The following is a 23,314-nucleotide window of genomic DNA, read 5'->3' as shown; positions in this document are numbered from 1 at the left end:
AATAGAAATAATTTGTTGAATTTGAAAATAGTATGTTATATGAATCAGAAATATTTAAGTAAGCACTAGTGTGCTTTTCTACTTCCTTGTTTTCTTCTTACTTTTCTGTTTCTCAAAGGAAAGACTGTGTTTTAAGAAAATCTTATATTATTAAATTATAATAAATTGAACAGTTGCTTTCATGAAAAGACAGTATTTCCAATTGGAAACAGAAAAGTAAGAAGGATAAAATAAAGTAGGGAAACACACTAGTGCTTACTTAATTGTTTCTTATTTCTGATCCCAATTTTTCTTTCAGAAATTTTTATGACCGTTTCCAATTTGTTCTACTTTTCCACAGTTTCCCTAGATTTCATCATCCCATCCACAAATCCAGCAGGACAATGCAGACGACTTCGCTGATGACATACATTGGACCAGAATTTAGTGGACAACATCATCAACGACGGTATTATTTCATCGCACTCAACGATTGGTGAGTCGCATGAATTGTTTTGTTCCTTCGGTCCCCGATCATGTCGAAGGACGAAAGGTCCGAATCGACACCGGTGACTGATTGTATACGTGGTTGGCGAATATAGTGACCGCGGGTATTTTTCATACCCGCGAGTAGTAACTTTTACTGTTTTGTTATTTAGTTCAGGGTTTTCTTGTACTCCGCGTTTTTTAAAGTGGTAAATGCTCCATGTAAAATTAAGCATGTACTTCTGTAATATCAAAATGAAATTACACAAAAATGTATATAATATGAATCCAATATGGAAATGTTTTTATTTTTGGATACATTGATTATGCAATAATGATTCTATTGATAATATTGTTCACATATTGAATAGTGATCGTTATTTATATTTCTTTCACTTCACTTTAAAATATACTTTCATGATTATCTATGAAGGATACTATAGTCTTTCGTTGTTCGTTGAAAAATATTATGAATTTCATCTTAACTGCACGAACTGCGGCGTTGGAGACCAATATCTCCTCTGTGTTTATGCGAAGTCCTATCGCATCTTTGTATAAACAGGAAACCGACTCTTACGAGGGAATATCTCTCTCCTTCAGAATAGGAGACCAGTATATCCGATTAATTTTGTACTTGGTTTTTAGTAGAAAACCTAACATTTCATGTACAAGAAAACATTTCGCGATGGATAGATTTCTGATGGGCAGATCTGTATCAAAGTAATGTACATTCTATGCTGTTTTCGTATTTTAACAAATTTACTTTGATGACGGAATGGTACCAAGGCTAGTTGAATATTTTCTTTAATAAATTAATAAATTTAAAATTACTTGAATGAATTATTTTACACTTTTGAATTAAATTACTTTCTTGTTAAATCTTAATTAAATTTTTTTCTTTTAAATAATCAAACTTTGAAGGCAACAATTTTCTTTCATAATAAAATTCTCAATATTCATATATATCAAATTTTTAGTTCAGGATTTTCAGGTTATTTTTCCGTGTTCGTTGGCTGAACTCATCCAAGTGCTCAGGTGCTACTTGCATGAGTAAAGGCAATGAGCACGATGACTATAATAGTATATTTTATTAGCGGCTGACATTGCGTTAGTGTACTGTGCACGACGTACATCCCACATGTGTGTGCGTGTGGTTAGGATGTGGATGTGCGTCGTTTAAAAACTTATTATTCCTTAAAAATGAAATTGCAATTTCGTAATAATATGTTTTTATGAAATCAAATAAAATTATTAAACCATTGTTTCTTATTTTTCGAACAGTTTTTGAATAATTAATAATATTAGCTTGGGATACATATAAAATATCTTTTGTCAGACAATGTAAAATTAAAACGCGTACTGTGTACGACGTACTTTCCCCATGTGTGTGTGTGTGTGTGTATGTGTGGTTGGGACGTGGAAATTGCGTCGTTTAAAAATTTATTATACTTCAAAAATGAAATTGTATTTCGTAATAATATATTTTTATGAAATCAAATAAAATTATTAAACTTTTATTTCTTATTTTTCGTATAATTTTTGAATAATTAATAATATTGGCTTGAGATTTTTACAACGACTTGACGACATTTTCTCGAGATGGGTACAAGAAATTGTAGACCCCTCGAATTATGTGCCGACGACGACCTGTAAAGAATGTCTATCGAAGAGCACACGGACGACATATTATTTCTTATTTTTCGAATAATTATAGAATGGCTAATATTATTAGCTTGGGGATTTTTTCAACGACTTGACGACGTTTTCTCGAGATGGGTACAAGAAATTGTAGACCCCTCGAATTATGTGCCGATGACGATCTCCAAGGTGTGTCTGTCGAAGAGCACACGGACACGTACGACGTAACGACAGCATATGGGTACACGGGTAAAATATCTTTTATCAGACAATGTAAAATTAAAACGCGTACTGTGAACGACGTACTTTCCCCATGTGTGTGTGAGTGTGTGTGTGGTTAGGACGTGGAAATTGCGTCGTTTAAAAATTTATTATACTTCAAAAATGAAATTGTATTTCGTAATAATATATTTTTATGAAATCAAATAAAATTATTAAACTTTTATTTCTTATTTTCCGAATAATTTTTGAGTAATTAATAATATTGGCTTGAGATTTTTACAACGACTTGACGACATTTTCTCGAGATGGGTACAAGAAATTGTAGACCCCTCGAATTATGTGCCGACGACGACCTGTAAGGATTGTCTATCGAAGAGCACACGGACGACATATTATTTCTTATTTTTCGAATAATTATAAAATGGCTAATATTATTAGCTTGGGGATTTTTTCAACGACTTGACGACGTTTTCTCGAGATGGGTACAAGAAATTGTAGACCCCTCGAATTATGTGCCGATGACGATCTCCAAGGTGTGTCTGTCGAAGAGCACACGGACACGTACGACGTAACGACAGCATATGGGTACACGGGTAAAATATCTTTTATCAGACAATGTAAAATTAAAACGCGTACTGTGAACGACGTACTTTCCCCATGTGTGTGTGTGTGTGTGTATGTGTGGTTAGGACGTGGAAATTGCGTCGTTTAAAAATTTATTATACTTCAAAAATGAAATTGTATTTCGTAATAATATATTTTTATGAAATCAAATAAAATTATTAAACTTTTATTTCTTATTTTCCGAATAATTTTTGAGTAATTAATAATATTGGCTTGAGATTTTTACAACGACTTGACGACATTTTCTCGAGATGGGTACAAGAAATTGTAGACCCCTCGAATTATGTGCCGACGACGACCTGTAAGGATTGTCTATCGAAGAGCACACGGACGACATATTATTTCTTATTTTTCGAATAATTATAAAATGGCTAATATTATTAGCTTGGGGATTTTTTCAACGACATGACGACGTTTTCTCGAGATGGGTACAAGAAATTGTAGACCCCTCGAATTATGTGCCGATGACGATCTCCAAGGTATGTCTGTCGAAGAGCACACGGACACGTACGACGTAACGACAGCATATGGGTACACGGGTAAAATATCTTTTATCAGACAATGTAAAATTTAAACGCGTACTGTGCACGACGTACTTTCCCCATGGGTGTGTGTGTGTATGGTTAGGACGTGGAAATTGCGTCGTTTAAAAATTTATTATACTTTAAAAATGAAATTGTATTTTGTAATAATATATTTTTACGAAATTAAATAAAATTATTAAATTTTTATTTCTTATTTTTCAAATAATTTTTGATTAATTAATAATATTAGCTTGAGAATTTTGTGACATTTTCTCGAGATGGGTACAAGAAATTGTAGACCCCTCGAATTATGTGCCGACGACGATCTGTAAGGAATGTCTGTCGAAGAGTTCACGGACATGTACGACTTAACGAATAGTTTTATCAGACTATGTAAAATTAAAACGCAATAGTCACTAGCCTTTGTCAGCTGATTTCAGGAAATTGGTACGTACCTTAGACTGTGAATGTTGTATTCAATGTTCGGGTGTCGGAGGCGCCCCGGGGTGTCCTCTCTAGGTTAGGCTCTTGCGCCCGGGCATTATGTGTGAGAACCGTGGAGTGCTTGTTTGCGAGAATGCGTTTTGCTAATTTTTAAATATGGGATTAGGTAGGTAGGTAGCTTACTTTCTGGTGTGTGTGTTTAGACCTAAGTAGGTAGGGTCAGGATTATAGGGCTATCACAGATATTATTTCCGTGGCAGACCTGTTCCTGTAGTTCGATTTGGAGAGTTGAAACGTTAACCGATCCAAACTGATGCTATCGTTTGTTTTGGTTTTACTTTCGATTCTTCGAATCGCGCGACTTTAGAGTCACTCTTCGCGGTCGCGTTCTCTGTCGCGGAAGGTTTCTCGAAACGCTCGTTCCGCTCGAGTTTCTCCACACCCGGCTGTGTATTGCACGGAATCTCGAGTCTAGGCTTAAGTTTCAGGCTTCGGCAGGACCGCCGAAGAAAGAAAAGACTCGATGAGTCGAAGAGGCCCTGACAAACTGTCTCAAGAGTGGGCTGCAACAAATGGCTCTTCACCTTCATTTTCGGATGAGGATGGAGAGCCATTCTATGTTACTACTTTGTCACTGTATTCGCCTGTAGTTTCAGTAGATTTAGTAGTTTTTCAGATGGCACTAGTCCCACAACGACCAGTTTTTTTGGGTAAATCGCGATTTGCATTAGTGTTGCGAAAAGGAATATTATTCGCGTTGCTTGTTTTGTTATTTTTGTCAATAATTAGTTTCATAGTTAATTTTAGAGTTGCGAACGATGAAAATTGTGTAACTCCATTTAGCGTTGCGCACAATGAGAATTTTTCGCGTTTGTTTTTCCAGAGTAGAGTTGCGTATAAAGACTAATCGTGGTTTGCAGTAGCGTTGCGAAATATGAATACTAATCGCGTTGCAAATATAATAATATGAATTTGATCGCGATTGTTTTTAGTGTTGCGATTATTTTTTCGCGTTCGCTTATCAGGGTAGGATCCAGGAATCACGGCGCTGCATATACCTCGTCCTTTTCTGTACCTCGGTTTTGTTTCTTTCGAGTTGGTCAATCTCAAAATATATTGTTATTATGAGTTCCACCCATCCATTGAGAATGGCTTGAATTTTAAATAGTTTTATTGATCGCTCACTGTATAATATTTCATATTCTTAGAGAGAAATGATCAAACGACACTCTTAAGTTTAATATCTCGTCCTTAGTTACGATCAATTTTTGACTTGCCTTTGTCGAAGAGTTAAATTTGTATTCGTTCATTTTAACGTACTTAATTCTTCAATTGAAATAGAAATTTTTATTTCAAGAGAAACGGCTGAACAGTTCTTTATTCGCTATTTCTATGTAGATAAAAATTTTGTCCATTTCTGGTCGAAAATCGCTTGTATTGGTTCCAACAGTTTCGACGTCTATATCCAACGCATCTGACATCGTGTATTATTGTGAGTTGAAAATCACGATTATAATTACGAGCATGGGTCTTTTTTGAATTAATTACAGCCATTAATATGTCATGAGGAAACGGTTCATTAGTTTCAAGAGCTCTATAAATATCTTGGAAAGAATAATCATAATCACGGACACTTTTCAAAACGTTTATTTTTAATATAGATTATAGATAATAAGAACGTATTACTATCCTTAAAAGTGATATTTTTTTTCGCGTCACGTTGACACAATTCGTGCACCGAAACAATTGTTTACCGATATATTATAAACAGAGTCTCAGATCGAAGATATTATTTCCGAGATGTTATCTATTTACAAATACTGTGAGTTAAATATCTACAAATTCGGTTGCCTCCTACCTTTGTTCGAAGTCGACAGTCATACGCAGCACTCGACTAATATAATTAGTGTTCTTCAACAGAGCAAATACGCTCTAAATAATTTATTCGTGGCGTAAAACGCATTCCTGATCGCATAGAACATTCAATGGAATATTATGTTACCCAGAAGTATGCTTAAGGGCACATCCTCGCTACTGACGATAGTAATTTCTGTTCTTAGTACAGCGGAGCTTGATCGTATTATCATGGTTTACGTAACTAAACAAAATTACGGACAATCTTAGTTAATTACTGATCGCGTCGATCCGAATTTCAACGAGACCAGATTGCATTCTCCTTCCTTGTCGCTATTCACGTATTCGATGTTAAATTAACGGTTTTTTTAACAGGAAAAGTAGCTCCGCTTAAGTTACAACATCGCCAGAATGAATGAAACAACAAGTAGATTAAAAATACTTTCGTATTTACATATTTCGCGCTTCGAGCTATCATTCTTACTAACTAATGGTCAAACTAAGGTGATGCCAATTTATCGTTGAGAGATGATCCTCATCGACGACGAAGTATCGAATCACGACACAACAAATTCGCCGCGTATCGTACGCTACTCGTCGTCCGTCTCCATTGAGCATCTTCGTAATCTCATACACCAAACAATCTTAACTTAATTGTTCTACTATGTACATATACACGTACGTCCGCTCGTCCACCATACTTGATCCTCCTAGTATACCGATCTTCGTTATTTATAACTAAGTGGTCTATGAAAACCGAGTTGGTAGAAAAATTCTTGAGCTGTTGCGCGATTAAATACGGACAACTGAATAGCAAATGCGCACGCTCGTAAAGAGAAGAAAGTCCATTCGTCCGTACAGTTCGCCAAGTTAAGTGGATTTTGTTCAAATATCGTTGATCACGCACGTTCATTACGCATATCGATTCGCCAGCTTTTCGAACAGCTATTAAATTCATTGTCAAGTCAACCCTTTCTTCAACTAAATATCGTGATTGTTTTATATAATTCAGCAGTATAGTGCGAAGATAGGCAAAATTCTTAACTAGATCAAAAATTTCGAATAGAGAATAAAAGGTAAATAACTATCATTGAAATAGAGAAGGTAAAAAAGGACAGTCTTTTTCGAACGGGAAGTATTTTTGATCAGATACTTGACTCGACAATGGCTCTAGCAAGTTGATAGTTCGCTGACCCGCGTGTGAATTAGAATAATTTTGACTTCGAAGCTTTTTCAGCACAGAATAAACATCGTCTGTACCGATAATTTAGAAGAGTTTTTAAAACTAAACAATATCGCAACGTCATGAGAGACGCATAGTTACTAGAAAAGATAGTAGAACGTTAAAATGAAAATCTCGTCTCTTTGGACGTTTGAGTCGCATTCGCGACTCCAGGTACGAATAGTCAACGTATCAACCCTAATCCTATAGAGTCACATAGCAAGTTTGAGTAATGTTTGCAAGTAAATTTATATACTAATGATGTTCAATGTATTATTAAGTTATTACTAGATAAATTTACTCAGACCCTACAGTTATTCAAACTTGGTACGTGATCCAAATTTATAGTGAGGTAGGACCAGGGTCAACAACAGAATTACACAAATTTAATTCACGAATAACGAATAAAGATTTGAAATTCATTTGCAAACGAATTTCCATTTACGTTTCATTCGTAAATTAGAATTCGCTAATGGTTTTTTTTTCTAAAATTTGTATTTGTTATTCGCGAATAAAACTTACACAACTCTGGTTACACAATCATAAAATAATATGCTGAGTCGACGACATCGTCTCGAGACACGAGACAGAGCGTTACCGTTTCAATTGCCCGCAATTTTACGCGAAGTGTCTCCGAGTATAGCAAATATGGCAAACGTTGCGCGTGCAATCGTCATTTCCTGACGCGAAATCGAAGCGCTTCGAAGCGTTCTCGAGCGCGCCGAATACGTCGTGTCCCCGTATTTCATCGAATAAATATGGACCTCAAGAACTGCGAAAGCGATGAGTCGCGTATCGTCTCGCGACGGACGGCTATTTACAAAAAACAAATTCACTTCTTCCAAGTACAGTTTCGAAAACTTATACTTCGAATACTTGCGAAAACTCTCAAATCCACCTCTGCGTATATCACACTGAAAGATTTGTATCACAATGTTACGACGCATAGTCGATTGAACAGATTTAGGGATCCACTTAAATTAATTTCAAAAACTTTGTGAAGAATATGTCGATCGCTAGAACAAACCTGTAAAATTTTCTACGAGACCAAAATTTTGTTTTATTCGTAGAAATTTATGAGACGTGTTCAAAATTTTCTTCAATATCTAACTTTGAAAATTAACATCATGTCGGCACATATTTCTTATATACTTACAAATTTTGAATTTTGAAATGAATTTTAAAAACGCAGTTTTGATCAAAATCGATACCCTACAAGCACATACACGAGATTGCTATATCTGTTCCACCGACTGTACCCAAAGTAAACCGTGGACAACAGAAGCGTAACATTATGTGTATCAAGAACGTACTCGTTTTAAATTAGTCGCATTTTCGGGTCTTTTAAGAAAGAATGTCTAGCCTAAGAGCGTTAGAACGGCACGTGTCGTAATCTCGACCGGCGCGTTCTCTCGCTACTACGTTATTGCACATACGGTGAAAAAAAGTATTGTTCCGAGATTCCCGCGAAGGAATCGCGAAACTGCGTCCGTTCGTTATTATTGCACACAAATACGAGTCACAGAATCGATTAGCAGGTATAATACGACGCGTTTCGGGTAACTTTACATCGACCGCGATGTCGAACTTTCGTTCGCGTTTAGGATGCTTCAGGATTTACGATGGTATTTACAGTAGTTCGAAGCTTTCCCCGACATTGTCCAGCGATTCGTGCGTAGTCAACGATAACGAGCACGATCGATTCGACGGAGAGCCCCATTATCCTTCGTCGCGGAAAGATTACTTCCTGCTCTCACCGCGCGAAGTCATCGCGAATGACGGACGGAGTCGGATTTTTCAGGCAAGCGGTCGTTCGATATTGTCGCGCTACGATCGACTCGAACGGGACAGAAAATAATCTACGACGTTGCTTCCGAGTGTCTCGGGTCAGACGTACACCTCCCCCCTCTTGCTGCCTGTGCCTGGTGTGCTGGCGGGCCCCATGTTGGTCCCCGTGTTCGCCGGCGTACCGAGCCCGCTCGAAAGAGATGCGTTGGTGCAGGACACGTTACTGATCTTCCTCGAGGTGTCCTGGACGCGCTGCGTGGACCTGCAAAGATCATGGCCGATGCTGCTGGTCCTGTGACGCGTGTCCTGCGTGCAATGTACCAAAAGCCTGTCGATGCTGGGAGGGTCGGGGCCGTGCGACACGGAAGCCGCACGATTCTCTCTCGGATGTAATCCTGGCGAGTGTGGCAGAGACATGCTCCTGTCTTCTCTAGGTTGCAACACCGGAGGGCCAGGTAGCGATGTCGATCGTCTGCCTCGCGGGTCCGATCCAGCTTTGCCGTTTTGGTTGGTAGTCGGCACCGTGGCGACTACGTAGCCCAATTTCTCGGGACTCATCAGAATGGGAGATCGGTCGGTGTAGCTGTCGAACGTTGGTGAGCTACCGTTGCTGTCCAACCGACTGTTCGTGTCCCCGATCAAAGGGGTGATCAATGGCGTCGATCGTTCTTCTTGCCCCGTAATGCTACCACTCCTACTGCTACCACTGCCAGAGCCTTCTTCTTCGCTGCTGTTCACCTCGGTCAGAGTCGCTTGAATACCATTCGGATGATTGTTAGGTTTGAGCATCGACGCGGTGGTGGTCGTCATCAGGCCTAAATGCGTCAGTTGATTCATTGTGACCGGTGTCAGGGTGACCGGAGCCACCAATCCGGCGCTGGTTAAAGTTGGAGACAGCACGGCCTGCGCCAAAGCTGCTGCTCCGGATTTTCCCGTCACGGGGGTGCCCTCCGCTTCCTGAATGGGCGAGAGCACCACCTGCACCACCGATAGGTCCGTCGGGTAATGGCCATTGGTTGGTATTACTCCGACGACACCCGCGCCGATGTTCGCGGCGTTCGTCGCTGACAGGGCTAATCTCTGCTCACGGTCTACCACCTCTTTCGTCACGTCTGGCGTCGGTATGCGTGGTCTGTTCTTCAGGGATATTGGCATCGAGCTCGGCTTCGTCGTCGTAACTGTGAACAGAAATGAATTCGATCAGCGCGCGTACGCATTGGTACCGGACACGGGACGATCGAGGTTGCGTTCTGTTTAACACATATCGCTCTTTCAACCTAAAAAGTAAGCGCTTGTTTCGTGTTCCCTTCGTTCTTGAGATAGGTCTAATTCGATTAGCACTTTGATTTACTTTGTAATTAAGGTACCTTTTCTCCCAAGTGTTTATTTTACTATGGAAACATGTAAAAAGTAGTCTCAGTTGTCCTAGAGTCATATATATTATAACGGTAGCATTTTTCTGCCTATAGAACTGTGAATCTAAACATGTACTGTAGTAGAGTGAAAGATTTTTTTGAAGTAGCATTAAAAGGACAATGGTATATTAGGTTACCCACAAATATATTTTGGTTTTCTCATAATGACATTCTCAAGCTTTAGATAACTTTAGCTTTATTCTCGAGCTTTGTTAACTATTGAAACAATCTGCTACAACTGACTTACAGAAGGTAGTACATTAATAATTCTTAAAATAAACCCAGATGTTATTCGTAGATGACATTCGATCTCACTAACTAGCCTTTTCTTTGATTTTCGGCAAAAGATAAAGGCAACTCCGGGCTCAATGATATTGTTGTCTTTAAATATCTGCTGGTGTCGAATTGCTTCCAGAGTAAACAGAAAACACTGAAACTGCAATCGTGTTTACCGGTCACGAAGACATTTTTAGCCCAGCACCAAAATATCATTAGTAATCCGTTTAGTATTACAGTAAATTACTCGACAAACTTTAGGTAGTGTCTTCATAAGTATTCTAATCAACAAGAAAAATTTCAGTTTAATTGATTTCGTACTTCGCTCGGAAAAAAGTTCCAAATATTGCCCATTTTTTCGAAAAACAAGGAACGTCTCCCAGGCGACGCGACGATCAAATCGTTGGTGTCGGGGAAAATCGCCAACCGAGGCTGTCAATGATCGTTGATTTCTTTCTCCGTTATTTTTACCGCTGGAGAACGATCGTCGATTGGAACGAGGAAACGATTCACAGTGTTTCGTCCTACTGGAACGAGGGCCGGAGGGCAGCGCGAACGAGACGCGTACTCTTCGATGATATAATTGCGCGCCACTTTTCCCGCCGTGGATTTTTTTCTTATCCGCCGCGAAGCGAGAGGAACGGGCGAAGAAAGAAGCACAAGGCCTTAGGAATGTTTTTTTTTTCGAGAACTGCGATTCGCGATTGCGGAAATCGTTTAGGTGGCTCAATGTCACGCGTTGCGTAATCCCTTGCACGCGTCGACGAAGAGAGGAAAGCGTCGAGGTACATTCGCGAGACTTTCATTGAAAGTTTTTCTCGCTTCGCGATGGAACGCGACGGTCGCGCAAGAAGATCGTGTCGCGGTAAAAAATGCAAGCAAACGGGAGAATCATAGCTGTCGTTCAGACGTTCGACAAACTGTTCGCCAAAGTGTTCCAGCATATCTCCACTCTATGTTCTTATTCGGTAAATTCTTTTCGACTGTTAAATATTACGAATTTCCCCCCATTGTATCGGTGTCCGTTCAACACTGACTCTAACTTTCGTAATTACATTTCGTCACATCGTTTATAATTTTTATATTCTATTGCATCCGCTGGGGGTGTGTTAGTCTAGGGCAGCGAAACTAGAAAAATGTTTCCTTTAATATTGTTTTCTTATTAATAGAAACTTTTAACCCTAGATATTAAAAAAAACTCATTATCAGTGATGGAAGTTTTGTCAAAAATATTTTCCTTTTGAATTGTGTGAATCGAAAAAACGTTGACGTTCGATTATTCGATGGATGTTTCTTTCAATTCGTACCTATATAGTAACCGTCACCCGACGGCAAATATTTGATATTCGGCGAATAACGAACATTTGTCTACGTCACTAGTTCCACACCATATACTTGTTCGCCAAACGAACGCTCGCTTTTGTTTTATCGTTATTTAACGTGACTTCTTATGCTCGCTATGAAAATATTGCTTTGTAATTGAATGACTGCGCAAGAAACGAACATATTTCGATTTAAGCTTCTGATTAACACGACTAATTTATGCAAGGTGGAATACATTGTTGAGACGTGCGGGAACATTATATAAGATTGCTTCATTATCGTTTAAGTGGCTTGGAAATTAACGTCATTACAGAAGGTGTACCGGTGTGTTAACACAGCCGGTAATTAAGATTCACACGTCCACGAAACGAACTTCCAAACTTTATTTGCGTCGAGTTTGCCGAATACACTGATGTAACGTCGCTGTAGCACAGGACAATTTGAAAGTTTCGAAAGGTTCTCGTCGTCTCTGAATGTATTCGTTTGCACGAGATATAATACTTGCCTTGTCGACCCAATTGTTGATTGCGAATACTCTTTCCACCCACCAGACGATCGTAAAGCGACATCTTCAGGTTCGGGTTATTTGTCTGCGGCATCCCTCCAGTTTCAGGGCTGCTGTAGACACTGTTGTGGCGATTTCGAGAAAAGAAACCGCCACTGCTGTAAGTGGTCGAGGAACTGCGTACAGAACCCATTCGCGTGATTTGTCGTTGCAGCCAATTCTTCCTTCGCTCCACTATCGGAGTGTCGACGCTCTCCTGCGAAACGTACAACGTTAAAAATCAAAAAGAAAAGAAAATTAATCGACGTCGAACGTATTACACAATTTAAGTAAAATAAATTCATGCATATAGCCAGTAAGTTTGTTATCCTTCGGAGGGCCGAAAAAGCCACCACGGCTTCAGGTTTCAATTTTTATGAAAACCAATATCTGTATTTAAATCTTTTAAATTCTAAATTGCAAATTCAGTATGACGAAACAAAATTTCAATAATTTTTTGCAAGAACATTTGAAATTTGTAAAATCTAATTTCAAATTTGTCGTCACCAGTCCCAAAATTCTTAAGTATAAAATTTTAACGAATAATATTAAGAAAATTGTTTTTTTTTTCAATTTTAAGAGAATAGATTTCGTTGAAAAGCTTGCCAAATTAAGAACATATTGAGAACACACAATTATATATGTTCCTATCTATAAGAGAAAATTATGAATTAACGACGGCTAAATATATTGCAAAAAGGAAGAAACGTCAGTCACGGATTAAGGGGAATGTGGTACTACGAGTAAGTAGAATGTGGACAACGTCGATTAACTTTGCCTTGTGAAGGTTGACTATAACGTCTGACCCAATACTTCTCGCATGGAAGTTCTTTTTTTCTCTGCAGTGTAATAGCATGTGTCACTGATGGGGCTTGTACAAAGAAAAAATAATGTTTAAAATTAATGAATAATAAACTATTTTCTTGCCTAAGAACGACCGCCACGTGTATTGCCACTTAGACGTGAATGTTTTATTATTTGTTAGTTTTGTATATTGTTGTCTATTTTCTACGTGGCGCACGTTATTTAATTCAACTAGAAAACTGTCTCAAAAATTACTTATGGGTTATGAGCATGAGTTTGTTTTACCTTCGGACGATTACTTTGTTGCCAAATATTAATTATGATTCAGCAAGGACACTATACTGCAGGTGGTCGTTTGAATATCGATGGATTCAAGTTTGTTTCGTGACGTGCACTTACGTAATCGGCATACATGTCATCCTGGTGGGGCTTGCGATGCTGAACGTGATTGTGAATCTGCGTACCCAGCATAACGTTTGCATAAAGAGCATCGCTCTCTTTGACCTTATAGTGTTCAGCTGATCCCTTCGGTTCTTCTCGTCGATATTGCTCGCTGGCCACCGTGTACGGTAGATCCTTCGGCACAACTTCGTCCCAATACTGATCCTTCAACAGCTCTGGATGTTCCTCGTGCATTTCATCCACGATCATATATCCTGCCTGTTAAGTGTATCAACAATGATATCGATGAATCAAAACTCAGTTAGAACGGTGGTGTACAGTCTTTTTGCGTTATCGAGTCAAATTATTTCTATTTAACCCCATCCCGTACTTTAACGAGCCTGACTCGTGATGAACATTTTGGCCCAAACATGAATATACGAGCTAGGTTCGCGGACAGCAAATCACGATCGCGATTGAGTTTTAGTTCCTATCAGTACGCCACAGGAGTTGGTCACGGTTCTTATAATCTCTGTTGCAAAGCAGTTTAGCATCAGTCATAAAAGTGAATGTTAGTTCATTATTATATAAAAGTGTAATGAAATCAATTAAAAACGTTTTAGGGCATGCATTTTTGCACATGGGTAGAATCGGCAGGTAGATTTCACGGCCATCAACTTTTTTTTTTTAAGGCACGTATTTTTATTTCTTTGTACGTTTAAAAGAACACTTCTATGGTCTGAGGAAACAGGTTAAAGCATGCAAGGCTGTTATTTTCTATTCGAGAAAAATCGGAAAGTGAGAGTGAACGGAATTCATTTGAAGCGTTTCATTGCTCTATTAGTTTAAATAGTGAAACACAGGCAAAGATGTAACAGGTGTATATTAAATGTATTTTAATATTAAGAAAATGCAAATGATTCTTGTTATTTTATTTAACGAGTACAAATTTCAATATTCCGAAGGTTCATTTGCAATCGTTAATGAATAAACATTGGTTTGTAGAAGTTCTTTGGAGAAGGGATCCAAGAAGTGTGAGTTAGAACATTGTTGTAAATAGTGGTTCGTATCTTTAAATCTTAATATTAATTTTAAAGACACATCACTTGCAGGATGACCTGATCAGCGAAGAATTTATTTGCATATTGGATGACGTTAACATTGTTAAAAGTATTATGCACAAAGGTGGACACAATTTTTTTCGATGTTAGATATAATTTCCTGGAAATTTTTATCTGGTTAAAAAGTTTACTTTGGTTGTACATACGAATAATAACTATACCTTAATATGTCGATCTATGAGCCAGTTCAGTTCAATGTCGTCGTCGTCTTCGCCAAAGGGATTAATGAGCACCTCGGCGACTTTCAACCATCCCACGTAGAAACAAAACTGAAACGAGATAATCGAGTTGATTGATACGCAACAACGGATTAACGGTTGTTAGAGTCATGTATCTTTCTCACCTGCAGAGCCGTGAAAAATGGGAAATACATGTCGGGTTCCTCGTATTTCCCACCACCTTTGTCGGTACGCTCGATAAATTGTCTGCCGAGCAAGGCGGAAAAGAAGTACGCGTACAGCGATAGCGTGACTACCTGGAAAACGTAAATAAATAATTTTCAGGCTCGTTCGGGCTGTGAAATACGCACGTTGATTTTTATGCGACGCAAATCCGTAAATAAAACATAATTTACGACGTCAAATCGAATCGGCAGTTAATTTCACGAGGCGCGATAAAAGAAACCAAGCACCGCTATTTCGTCGTGTTCGTCGATCAAACGTTTTCCACGAAAGCTCGGCGGGGGCAGCGAATGAATAACCAACAGAAGTTTATAGATGAGCATATATTCTTTGATTGCATCATTTTATTCGATTCTCGGAACGATCGTTATACACTTTCTGCGCGTGAGACAAGTGTCATCAAAAGTGATCGACGATAAGGAATAAGTGGCATCGCTATAAATAGCTCCTCTCGGACGTTACTTTCTCCACATTTTTTGTTCAGGGATACATTTTTATAAAATCCATTTTCCAAACGAGGGGTGTCGAGACAATTTGGGGCGCGGAGAAAAACCAGCGATGCGACGAAACAGTAAACGAGCCACTAGGAAGGTAGAATGTTCCCTTTTTAAAGGGTATGGAATTTCAAACGAGGTCAGTAGCTTGGTAGGAGTCTTTTTAACAGTATCGTCATTTTTTCACGGTGCGCGGACGAACAGGTTTGTATGAAATAATATCAAGGTCGTCGAGAGCACTGCCTTTCTCGTCGAAGGCCACCAGGAAACGATAGTTTATGCAAACGCTGGTTACGAGTAATAGAAGAAATAATCGATGATTTACCTTTGAATTTCCACGATCGTGTCCGTTGATAATCGAAATACAAGTTTCGAGACAGGATGTGAAATTATTTTGGCGGCATTGACGCCACTTTTTAAAAAACCACTGGTCAACTCATTTGCAGACCTTGACCATGCGATGTACATTAACCTCGAAGTTTATGTGTTGTGGTCGATACATTCACTTACATTGGAAAGTTCTTCAAAAATATACATTTATCAACGTGACTCTCAGGCACCATTTAAGAAGCCCACATGTTCTGTAGCAATAGATTTCTAATATTTCACAAAACAGTTTTATCTCGAGAAATTTTTCTAAAGAAATCCTAAATATTAGATTCGTAATGCAGCTGGCTTTCGTTAAATAAATTCGATATGACTTCAATGCGTGGCCGAACTCAAAGTAGTAAAACGTTAACACTTTAACTCTCGTGTGATATATTTCTGAATATTTATGTACATATTTCGTTCGTATATGAGAAGATTTAACGTAAGGAAGGTCGCGAATAGCAGCTAGTAAATAAATAGTTCTGAAAGAATTTTTGCTAAAAGTTCAATTTCGTGATCGTACAAGGAAATAAAAGGTCCCTGATGGAACAATGAGAATTCAGTGCGGCGGTTTCGCTGGGTAATTAAAGCGCATTGTCGCATCGAGGTGAATTACTCTCTCTGGCGAAAATTATGAAACGCGGGTAGGCAAAGACACTTGCTGTGGAAACGTTCAAGTTAACCATGGGACACGCAAAACGTACAAGTTGAAGCGTTCTGTAAACGTATCATTAAGCAGCACGCACAACCGTGGCGGTTTACGCGTAACCTTGCAATTTTATGCTATCTTTCTGCCAGAGATGGGGCATGTTACGATTTATACGCTGAAAGAACGTCGGTGGGACTCGGCTCGGCACCGTTTCATTACGAAAACATTACTAGTGAATAATTACGCGTCGGTTGGGTTACTCTTCTTGAATACCTTCTATGTATTCTCTTAATTATCAGGAATTAACATAATTTCGGTCCTTTCGTTTGTTAATTCAACGAAGCAATTTGAGGAAACGTTTATTTTCAAATGTTTCACGACAGAAATTCGCCGCTCAAAGGGTTACATCACGTCATGGCGTATATATGGAACAAAATTTGTTTCTTAGTTTGAACTCTTAAAAAACAGTGTAATACAGGTTCCATATTTTGTATTCATTTAAACTCTGCTTTTACCTATCTTCATGCTACGTATGAGATCACCACCATTTTGTTCGCTCGCGTCTAACGTAAGCAGAAAAAATTTCATTTCGTAGATTGCTATATACTTTATTCATAATAAAAAATTCATTTTTATCGAGATTATTGCTACAAAAAATTCGTAAAGTACCATCTGTACCCACTATCAAGATGGCGTCACTTTAAAAGATTGCATTCACTTCGAATCGAATCTGTTCCATTTTTTAAAGGAGAATTTGAAATACTTTTGCGTCGATCGATAAGCAAATGCGAATCACCGTTGGAATTCTTCTATTACCGCTTTAATTTATGTGCACTGCAACAGCAACAGGAATAAAAATGAACCGCTGACTAACGTGTCGATTTGCCCCGATGTCTGCGCTCGATCTAAATATACCTATAATGCGATTCTCGATATTTGCCTCCGAGGAAAAAGCCGGTCGGTCGTTTCACCTCCAGGTGATCGACGTCTTCGAATTTCGCGTTCCGCGATCGTCATTCGTAACCGATGACGCGATCGTTCGATGAATGAATGTTTTCTCGCCGTTCAGTCGCGAACTCGGCAGTGATTGATTTATTTCGCGACGTTCAGATCACTCTCGGTAAATACTTTTACTGTCTTTAACATTTAAATCGCTGGGTAAAAATAGTGTGTACCTCGCCCAAGCCAAAAATAGTTTTACTATAAATACAACTTTGACAGACTACACGAGACAAAATATTTACAGTCCTTAGATCATATTTTTGTTCAAAATGTTACATGCGCGAATAACTTGTCAAGGCTTTCAACGAAGCAGGGGTTCCTCAAACAAAGGATTAAAAGCAGAATACAGAGGAGGGTTCGGTAAACGAAGTTCGTTCAAAGGCCACTCGACAAACGAACACGTACAACGCTCGAGATTACGGCGCCGCGAGCTCTTTTAACTTTGCGAAAACGATGGCGTCTGCACTCGGTAATTAGGGACGTTAGCTGATGAGCAATTAGCGTTGCACAATGCATACGTGTCGGCTAATTGCGAGTACGAAACATTGTTCCGAGAACGGATCCGTTTTACTGTTGCGCCGTGATGAATCGAGTCCTTCGAACTGGATAATACGCGCGAGCCGGCAGGTTAGATCATGGTTGACGCGGATCCTGGCTGTGGCGCACAACGTCGTACCGCAGGATTAAACGGACGATTTCTGAGCGCAACAGCCTCCACAATTACGCACAGAGCCTTTTATCTGCGGTATCGTGTTGCAACGGGGTGACGTACTTTCTAATGATCCTAACTGCTCCGGACCTCGTTAACTCTTTGCCGCTGAAACGGATTTAACCGAGCAAATAGAAACAAGCTGTTAGTACACGTTACCTTAACGTCGGAAGTGCCGTCTCCGTGGCCACCACTGTCGCGAATTTCGAGATAAAGTAAGCGTGAAAATAGTGAAAGACGTTGAAATATTAGATATTTTCTTTGTTAGTTCGTTGCACTTTGTATCACGTCAGCAAGTCAGAAATATACGTTGAAATTAAGATATCAAGAATTGAGAACATTTTGGCAAATCGAAAATAAAGTATTCGTAAACATTTATTTGAGGCTTTTTGAAGAGCGAGGTCCAGAGTTGTACATCCTTCAAATTAGCTATGAACATAAAGTTAAAGAGTTCTGTGCAAATAAAGCTTAGTAAACCTATCTTTTTGTCGCGGACTGCATAATGAATCCTTTGTCTGGGGAAACATTGGGAGACACAGCATACATGTACAAATTGTAAGGTGTGAGATAAGCGACACGGGAGGAATTACAAATTACACAATGTAACAGACTGTCGACGTTATCGAATCGACGAGGCGACGGTAATGAGAATTGGCTCAAGATGAAGATGTTCGTTCAAAGTGCTTGGCATTTTACAATGACAGTAGACGCCACCGCAATTATGCGACCTCTTAGCGACTTGTCAGCGCGATGAAAAAGAACGGTACGTAGCGTCATTAATCGATCGAGTCTGTTGACTCTTAAAACGTTCGACAGAGTAAACAGATCGAAATTTAAATATAGTTAACCTTCCTCCCACGATGTTTGGGTCTTTTCGAACCCATTCGTATAGCAACTGGCCTTGTATACTAATAAGACGATTGGAAACAATGTATCTTTTATCGGTATTCAGTGTGACCTCAGAAAGAAATGTGCAGTAATTCTCAAACTTTTTTCAATCATCACGAATTACTCTTGCGAATAATACGGGGATCAGCCGTTTGCAGAGTTCATTGTCACGAACTATGTTCCTGACTACAGTCAGCGTACGTTTCGAACGATCCCGTATTTGACAATATTCACGTGCGCAAACACTCGGATTATTGAACAGGAGGATATTAACAGCAACGCACGTTTGACATGGTTTGCTCGAAATCAGGATACTCACCTGAGTGTAAACGAGAGGAACGCAAACAGTGTCGTAACCAATGAGCGCGCCAAGCCTCTTCCGGATGTCGCTGAGCTCGACAAGGAGGGTCTGCACTACTTGGTCACTGGTTATCAGGGACTCCCTTCTGGCCCTGTTGATGATGTTGGTCGCCCATACCAGCGGCATCCAATATTTCGACATGCCCGCTTTTTTGTTCATCATCTCGAAGATCTTCTTCTCGGACTCCATCATTAGACCTGCAAGAAACGGAACGGATCGTTCGTTATTTTCTCTTCCACAAAGACTGTCGACCGAGGGGACGTTACGCTACCATAGAAATGGCGCGGATTTCGCGCGAACTTTCACCAAATCTATAGTTACCAAATTATTACTAAAAGTAAGCTCAGCATCGAGATAATACCAAGTAAAACTGTTCTCTTTACTTAAATTCATCTGAGCAGTTCGTTAATCGACGAACACGTATGCATACGTGCCACGTTATCGAACGATCGGTACCTCGTAGCGACTTTCGCGCGTGCATCCGCTACTACGCAGTCATTTGCTCGTTACGTGAATGTAAATGCAGACATTGAACGAAACGTTTTCGATCTGTTCTCCCACGATACGCACAGTTGCGCTTCGTTATTGCATCGAACATCCTCGGTGACTTTCATCGAAGCGTTGAAAATGGTCCTTGCCTTGGTCACGTGAAGAGTTTAAAACAGAGATTGGCAAACTTGTTATCTGAATAGAAGCCTCGAACAACGAATAAAATAATATCCAAACTATCCATTACTGTCAATTACAGATAGAAATATTATAAGTGTCATAAACAAATCCCTATATGTGGATCTTTTTACACATCTTACGTTCGAAGAAAATTTTGTCCATCTTTGAGTCAGTGCATTCTGTGAAGAAGCAGATCTTCTGTGCGAGTCTAATTGGGTCAGAAATTATAGGTTAACCTTCGTAAGCCAAAATTACTCAACGCTGTTTACGTTTTATTTATTCGTACAGTCTTCTCGATTCAGGAATGTTCTTTTTTTGTCCTGCAGTATCGAAGATCTTGAATGAATCTTATGGCAGAAAAACTCTTGAGAATTGTAGAATAGGCTTCATTTGTAATTAATAAATTCGAACGACGGGAGTACGTAGAAAGACGTCTGTCGAGAATTGTAGGAAGAAAGGACGTTCGTTTATTAGATGGCGAGCCGATGATTATGTAATTGCTTGCGGCCACTCACGTGACCCGGTCGTAAACATGAAACACGTGGAGAGCGTTGCACATTACACGTCGCGAACAATGCAACCGAGAATACGCTATTAGTCAGTCGATGTCCGTCCTCTTTGTATCACCGCGTGGAATATCCAGGAGGCTATAACGGCGTCCAATATGGATACATGATTTTCGAATGAAAACTAAACATTCGTTCGAAGAATGTTAAGTTGCCTGTTTCCGCTCACGATTTGCGTTACGTATCTATTATGTAAGTTTCAGTCGAGGTTCTCAAGCAAGAGATAATGTTGCACCAGTAATTAGCAATATTCCGAGAGCCCCAATGGGTTTTTGCGAGACTTTGTTACTCTGGAAGCAATTTTTCCTAAAATTACGTGTTCCGAATATTTCTATACTATAATACAATTTTTTTTATCCGTTCATATAACGTGGCAGGCTTAGCAGAAATATCTTTCTTCCTCGATCTATTAATATTGCAAAATTATACTTTTACCAGCAGACTATTACGTACCGAAGTATTAGAAAAAGTAGTGCTGTGTTTCGTAAAGTAGAAATGCATGGCGATAGAGTGCAATATATTTCAGAATTATAGGTGTAAACTTAACTTTCTAATACTGTATCTAAAAAGAAATGAAAGTGGTCTTAATGAGTACATGCCCGGAAATAATTCATTTTAAAAATAGATTCTACCTCTTAATTTTTAATATAATATTGAAAATGAACATCGTCTCCTCAAGAGTTAATTTTATTTACATTCTGAATTTGTTCTGCTTGGAAATCAAGGCATTATGCCAGAGAGATTTCAACGCGTGGATAAAAAGTCTTCTATAAATCTCTTTTCGTTCCTCTTTGTTAGCTTTGTTAATCAGCTAAGTTTTCATTTATTACACATCACGCGAACCATAATATTGCGTTATGATATATTGATTATCGAAGAATTATGCCATTTCTTATTTCATGGGTACAACATAAACGTTCCGGGCTTTAGTGGAGGACACTTTAACGATGGTTGTCGAAGCAAGAAACGATCTTAAAAGTCACGACAAGCGCATAGAGCATCGTAACTACGCTCGATTGGTATTCGATCGAATAACGGGAATGCGGTAATTTCTCTTCGGGGGGAATGTTTTTATTATTAGAGCAGAAACGGACACGTTCGCACAAACGTATCCGTAATGAAGGTAGAGCATGGGCCAAAAAAACGAGACGCCTTCTTCGGAACGGTTATCGAAATAACTCGTGGCGTCATTCCGACAAGTAGCCGGCTCGAAGAAACAGTCTGCGCGATCAAAGAAACGCAAGTGCCGACGTGTAGTTATTAATGGTGGCACACATGTTACTCTTGTACCATAGTCGCGCGTGAGCAGGTTCAGGTAATGACCTTAATAGCAAAAACCAACGCGCGTAAACTGCCGTTGAAACCAATATGGCTCGCGGTATGTGCTCGCTCTGCGGCGTCCGGTGACCATCTCTCGCGTTCGTTGCTCGTCTAATCCGCTGACTCTTAGTATGCGTTTCTTCGATAGTCGCAAATTTCGATAAAAGGAAATATTCGTAAAATTGGAACGTACATGAAATTCATCTTCTTCCATGCCAATTTGTTACAATTTCTGTACGCGTGAATGTGTTTAAGAAAAAGGAATTTACTAGTAGTTCTAAAATATTAAATTTCAGACGACGTTAAAATCATGGTCTATCTTTCCCAGGATTATCTAACATTAAAACTAATCAAACGCTCTCGAAGTAAATTGAATCAACTGTAGACGTCGGGCAATCGTTTTGCATCAAGAAAAGTGTCTGCCTCTTCCCTCCCCCACCCCGCTACCGATTGAATCGATATGCAATCGGCTCTTTATTCGGTGTGCACGTCCTTGATGCAATCGCACGGTCACATGGTTTCAATACAATGAGTTCGAGAATTTGCAACCGAGAGTCACGAGCGATAACTCATCGAATGACTCACACCGAAGTCACGAACGCGTTAGTGCAACGTATCCATAGTATGGTGAGATAATTAATATTATTTTCAAAATTAAAGTCGTGTTAAATTCATCATTTTTAGCTGAATAAATGATTCATCTAGCAGAGTCGAGTCGTGATATAAAATCGTACAAAAATTGCATTCGATAAGAATTTTTAACTGACATTGGCCTTGCGTCTTTTGCGAGGCCTGACTGATCGATACCGGATTAATTATGCAGCCACGATCCAATTATGCGGTACCGTTCCAACCAATTATCGATAAGAACAATAAAACAGAAGTTACGTTTGTCGTCTTGCATCACAAATCCACGTCTCCTTTATTGCGTCTAAATTAAGACATCCAGTATTGAGTGAAACGAATGCATGGAATTATATACCTGTTCGGTACAAAGGCGAAGTGCAACTATTACATATTTTCTGACTAACTTAATCTTAAAAATAATGCAGAGAAGTGTAGAATATAGAGGAGAAAGCAGAAGAAGGAGGAAAAATTTAGAGAGAAATCGATATTAGATTCTACACATTGTATTCATACGTATACAGTATTCCCGCGCTAGTTGACTGAACATTTTCCTCGCTCTAAGACACGGAGTAATTTTCAAATTTTCTTCTATAGAAAAGATTCTCGTTATCACT

General features: G+C 39.1%; 1 protein-coding gene across 1 annotated transcript in view; it reads right to left on the bottom strand.

Annotated features, from left to right (window-relative positions):
* Nucleotides 1-5,635: 5,635 nt before the first annotated feature.
* LOC122403557 overlaps nt 5,636-23,314 on the bottom strand; it is a 69,686-nt gene continuing 52,007 nt past the window's right edge. The window contains exons 5-10 of the mRNA XM_043407148.1: nt 19,477-19,715; nt 14,989-15,120; nt 14,807-14,914; nt 13,543-13,803; nt 12,301-12,556; nt 5,636-9,959 (exon numbers count right to left, since the gene is read on the bottom strand). Coding sequence (XP_043263083.1) covers nt 8,881-9,959; nt 12,301-12,556; nt 13,543-13,803; nt 14,807-14,914; nt 14,989-15,120; nt 19,477-19,715 — 2,075 coding nt within the window. The 3' untranslated portion in view covers nt 5,636-8,880. The remainder of the gene's footprint in view (nt 9,960-12,300; nt 12,557-13,542; nt 13,804-14,806; nt 14,915-14,988; nt 15,121-19,476; nt 19,716-23,314) is intronic.

Source organism: Colletes gigas, unplaced genomic scaffold, assembly GCF_013123115.1.
Source record: "Colletes gigas isolate AHSC1104 unplaced genomic scaffold, ASM1312311v1 Colletes_gigas_Sc00060, whole genome shotgun sequence".
NCBI lineage: Eukaryota > Metazoa > Arthropoda > Insecta > Hymenoptera > Colletidae > Colletes > Colletes gigas.
The sequence above is the reverse complement of the archived record's forward strand: the minus strand, read 5'-3'. Positions and strand labels throughout refer to the sequence as shown.